The 5646-nt window shown below is 39.1% G+C and overlaps 1 protein-coding gene across 1 annotated transcript; it reads right to left on the reverse strand.

The window, feature by feature from the left end:
• Positions 1–1429: 1429 nt before the first annotated feature.
• LOC149654979 (uncharacterized) lies at positions 1430–2384 on the reverse strand. Its single transcript, XM_089844981.1, has 2 exons — positions 2091–2384; positions 1430–1972 (listed from the first exon to the last, which is right to left on the reverse strand). The coding sequence occupies exons 1-2, from the start codon at positions 2382–2384 to the stop codon at positions 1430–1432; spliced, it is 837 nt and encodes a 278-aa protein (XP_089701107.1).
• Positions 2385–5646: the final 3262 nt, after the last annotated feature.

The raw sequence follows: 5646 nt of genomic DNA on the forward strand, positions 1-5646 counted from the left end.
CCTAGAAGGCCGAAAATTTGCAGGAACATTACTCATAAGTAGTAGGCGCGTACTAAGAAAGATTTCCCCCAAATCCGCCGCCATCTTAAAAAATGGCGCCCAGAAATGGAAGAAAATCTTCTCTATGCAACAAAGTCCGCGCGTTTCAACCGATTTCACAAATATTTAGTACACTGGTTTCATTTAACCTTAAGACGGACTGAATGGTCTTTCGGGTTCGATTTGTTGCCAACTTTTTAAATGGCGGGCAAAAACTTAAAAACCCTACTTTATGGAATAATGTCCGCGTGAAAAGTAATCACAAAAATGTATCCCTAGGGTCTGACGGGCAACGCCGAGTGCCTTCGCTCCTAGGGTGCTACAAAAATATTAGTCATCAGTAAAATCTACTCATTCTTTACATCATTTTGAAGATAGTTCTTATTACACGCGAGCGACGCCGCGGGTAACAGCTAGTTTATTAAAATTACAGCAATTCCCGATAATTTGAATTATTCGACGCGTGGATTCATAAACATAATAAAATCCCTAATTTATCACTGACCTATGATCATCCATGACTTATCCAAGTTCTACAATCTACACCACATTTATCATATGCGACGTTTTTTCATGTCTGACGACGTTATTAACCAAATAACGCAAAAAAGCACAGGGACGATGTTGCGCGAAAAGTAAGTAAACTCGATTAGGGAGAGCAAAGTAACTTTCGAACCCGACTGAAAAAGTCCGAAAGTGGTAAAAGTTTGAAAAAACGAGAGTTCTATTAATACAACCGAATTTATTAAACAAATTAAACAATTAAAAAAACTTGATTAAATTTAAGTTAGTAAAAGGTTTTTGAGTTACAAAGTTAGGTTTTGTACTATGGCGACATGGCTAAAAAAACGGAGGTGTTTTTCTGCAGAGAGCAGGAGCGCAAGTGAAAAAAAAGAGAGATGAGAATTTGTTAGAAAATTCTCTCCCGAGAAGTTCAAAAAATAAAAAGGGTTCGAAGACCAATGATCATTGGTCAATAGGCCAAAAGAGCATTTCCATATAAGGAGCGTACGCTACCGTTTTCGTTAAAGAGAGAGAGACAGTACTCTCCGTATTACCTTATATGGTCCTATATTTTGTGAAGCCTTAGAATGTCTCTTCTAAGGGAGGTGCTATACATTCCTTATTGGTGACTATGGTCTTCGAATCTTGTACAAAGGGTTACATAGATATATGCGTTACATAGATACATTAATGTTAATGTTTTTTTTTCTTTTCTTTAATAATGACAATATTTTTAGTTTTTTCGATTAACAGTTTTCTTTAGATTCAATAAATAATTTTAGACAAATTATTAAACTTTACGAGAACCCATTTTATGATTCAACATAAGTTCCCCCCCTTGAATACAAAGTGTTCAAGATTAATGTTAAATGTTAAGAACAAATATTTACTCGTTTATTTCGAGATTGTAAATTAAAGGGATGGGTCTTTTTAGTTTTGTACCATTCGCAAGCCTAAGTAAACACGATCTAATTTTTTCATCGCCTCCGCGAAATACCTCTTCAACGACTGCCATTTTCCAGCATAGGCGCGGAAGTTTGGGTTCTGAGATTAGTACCACATCGTCTTTTTTAAGTTCTTTGCTTGGTTCTCTTTTCAATTTATGGTGGGCCGAGCGTAATTCTAATAAATAGTCATTTTTCCATCTGAACCAAAAGTTATCTATTAGCCTTTGACGATACTTCAGTCGATTTGTTAGTTCTTGGCGTGTTGCAGGAGTGATTGGTTTCTTATGAAATGTTCTTGAGGGTAATGACGTTAATATTCCACCCACTAGGAAGTGTGCGGGAGTGAGGGGAGTAGGTTCTCCAGGATCTTGGTAGACAAACGTTAAAGGTCTAGAATTTATAAAAGCTTCGACCTCTGTCATAGTTGTGGCGATTTCCTCGTCTTTAAGACGCGCTTGACCAAGTGTTTTGCGCAGACAGACCTTTACGGATCGTACAAGTCGTTCCCAATAGCCTCCCCACCAGGGTGCTCTGTCGACGATGTAATGCCACGTTATGTTTAGTTCTCCGAGATATTTTTTTGACTTCGGTGCTATTTACATTTTTTAATAGCTCTTCGATATCCATATCGGCTCGCTTAAACGTCTTTGCGTTGTCCGAGTGTATTTGTTTTACCATCCCTCGTCTGGCTATGAATCGACGAAAGGAGAGAAGAAACGCGTCTGCTGTCATATCCGATACCAATTCTAAGTGTACAGCCCGCGTGACTGCGCAAGTGAACAATGCATTGTAGCATTTCTTTCCATCTCTAGAGTAAAGTGGGCCAGCGAAATCAATTCCGCATCTCTCAAAGGGAGGGCTTACGGAAGTTCTAATGTCTGGCAATGGCGCCATTTCAGCTTCCCCAGCTTTTGCTCTGAATAGTTTGCAGAGTTGGCATTGTTTTAGCGTTTCCTTTACTAGTTTTCTGCCACTGAGTATCCAAAACTGCTCTCTAACTTGAACGAGTGTATCGTTGACACAACTATGCATTAACCTCTCGTGATGGTAGTTAGCAATTAAATTTGAGAGATCATGCTTTTGTGATAAGATCCAGGGGTGTCGCTCGCGATATGAGAGTGATTTTGAGGTTAGTCTTCCTCCTACACACATTAGATTGTGTTCGTCAAGGAAAGGTTCTAGCATGTAGATTTTTGAATCCTTAGATATAGCTTGTTTGTTTTTCAAGTTTTTCATCTCGTCTGGAAAGCTTTCCATTTGAGCAAGCTTAATCCAAAATTTTTCCGCTCTGGATATTTCATCCACTGAGAGCTCATCAAGTTTTCGGTCAAGCTTATTTTTCATCCTTGTATTATCTCTAAATCTTAGTATCCAGGCCGTAACACGATAAACTCTTCTTAACCTGCTGTAAGATTTTAGGTTTAAAGGTGGTTCAGTTGCTGGTTCGACTATGCAAATGGCTTGAGTTACAGGTAAAAATGCAGATCTTAATTCTTCCGTTTGCTCTTTAGAATTAGTGCCCTTCAGGTTTAGATTTTTCTTAGGGTGCATTTCCTTTGGTTGGCTTAACCATGCAGGTCCTTTCCACCATAGACTGTTGGAAGATAGGTCAAAAACGGTTCTACCTCTTGTGGGTAGGTCAGCCGGATTTTCTTTTGATCTACAATGATTCCACGCCTCCGGGTTAGTTAGAGTCTGTATCTCCCGGACTCGGTTAGATACGAAAGGTCTCCACTGTTCAACCGATCCTCTTATCCATTGTAGTACTATTGTTGAGTCTGTCCACATTTTTACTCCAGTTGGCTTTATTGTGAACGTATCCAATAGATGTTTTGAGAGTCGAGCGCCTAAGATTGCTCCCATTAACTCCAAGCGGGGTAATGTTAATTTTTTTAAGAAGAGCAACTCTTGCCTTGGCAGCGACTAGTACGGTTCCTATTATTCCATCTTTGGTTTCAAATCTAAGACAGGCGCAAGTAGCGTAAGCCCTTTCACTTGCATCGACAAATACGTGTAGCTCATTTGTTTTGAAGTTGTCGTAGACTTGTTTTCCAGCTTCTAAGTAATAATATCTTGGTATAAGGATGTTTTTAAGTTCTTGCAATTCTGAAGACCAATTTTCGAACTGAATGGTTATGTCTTCGGGTAACTTATCATCCCAAGGTAGACCCATCTGCCACAGTAGTTGAAAAAGGAATTTTCCTCTAACGGTAAAAGGCGCTAGCATTCCTAGAGGATCATATATGCGTGCTATAGCTTTAAGCACCCATCTTTTTGTGTTTTGGCGGTCTATTATGAAATCCAGTAAGTTCTCAACTTGGAAAAATATGCAATCTGTCTTTGTATTCCACGGAATCCCTAAGACCTTGATTTCTGGGGAGTCATCTTGGGTTTCTTCAGAGAAGTTATTCGAAATCCAGAGTTTCCGAAGTTCAGTAGAATTGGTTTTAAACTTGTGAAGCTTCATTCCCGCTTCCAGTAGTATACTAGCGGCTTTAGTTGAGATCTCATAAGCTTTCTTTACGTCATGGCTACTATGGACTAAATCGTCCACGTATCGTACCTTGTCCATAGCGTTGCATACTTCCGGTTCTGTAGCTCTGTATTTTTCAAAGTGGTGATTTATTACTGATGACAGCAACAAGGGACTACAGGTAATTCCGAAAGGTACGCGTGTGATTCGGTAGACCTTCATTTGTGAGTTTGTAGTTGGGTTTTTTATGTCAGTCCATAAAAACCTTAGAACATGTCGGTCATTCTTTGCGATAGAGATTTGTAAGAATGCCTTCTGTACATCTCCTGTATAGGCTACTTCTCCTTCTCGGAAACGAATTGCTATGTCAAATATATCTGAATTTAGATTAGGACCAGGGTCCAAGCAGTCGTTTAGTGATGGTTTTCCAATAGCGTGAGACGAACCATCGTAAACTATGCGTAGCTTGGTAGTTTTTCTTGAGTCGTTGTAGACGCCTCTGTGAGGCAAGTAGTAGAGCGTGTTTTCAGTTTTTACCTCTCCGAGTGACGATGACGTCACGGAGAGGTATTACACTGGACGTGTCTGTCTGTCTGTGTGTGTGTCTGTCACACCCCACGTGACCGCGTTCGCAGTTTGCGTATCGGAGCAAACATGTTCCCAATTTCCGGACTGCATTGACAGTTCACGGAAATTTGGGAAATTGGGTTTGTCTCCGCTGGCTACACCACCAGTTTTGGTTTTCGTCCACTCCACATGGACACTAGTTTGTACTTGCTGGCTTCCAAGCACCACCATCTTCTGTTCTTCGTCTTTCGTCTATACCACATAGACACCAATCTGCAACATTGGCTTCTAACACCACCATCTGCTGCACTTTCGTCTATACCACATAGACACCAATCTGCAACATTGGCTTCAAACACCACCATCTACTGGTCTTTCGTCTATACCACATAGACACCAATCTGTAACATTGGCTTCTACTCCATCATCGTCGTTAGACTTAAGATGTACGCGGCGAGCGGCTAGGGTTACGAGAAACGTCTAGCCTCCCAATGGCAGGGCTTCCACCATCGGTTCACGCGAAAGCGTTTTTATCTATTATTGTAATGGGAACGAATCGTATATATACCCCAAAATTTGAAGAAAGCGGGCAAGAGGGGTACCCTTCACTTTCGAAAGATAATAGGAACAACTTTATTTTAAATGCGTTAACTATTTTTAAAGTTATTTACTGGCGATTAAAATAACTAATATCATTTATATTTAATTAATTATTTAAGATAAACTTATTTCTATGTACTGACACAAGTGAGATTTAATATAGAACGAGTAATGAAGATTGCATCTGAATCGAAACAGTACACGCATATCTAAGTTAATATAAAGCGAGTAGGATGAAAAGATCTCTTACAAAACGATAACATTCTCTTTTTGCAGAATATTAAATGGAAATACTTAAATATTTTTCGGCATTACGATTCTTTTAGTAGTTAAGTAGCTATAAAGCTCTGTTTCATCTCAATATTCCAAGAACATCTTTTGATATTAACATTTAAAATTTGGTGTTTACTTTTTAATTCATCTTTAGTACATTTATATATAGTGTAAACGTAACTTTTAGCTTCATTAAATATTACGGATGTTAATACTTCATCTCTCCATACGTGTTGAAACGAC

The sequence above is a fragment of the Phalangium opilio genome, unplaced genomic scaffold, assembly GCF_054372755.1.
Source record: "Phalangium opilio isolate 3A_F unplaced genomic scaffold, DU_Popi_V2 ptg000078l_1, whole genome shotgun sequence".
NCBI lineage: Eukaryota > Metazoa > Arthropoda > Arachnida > Opiliones > Phalangiidae > Phalangium > Phalangium opilio.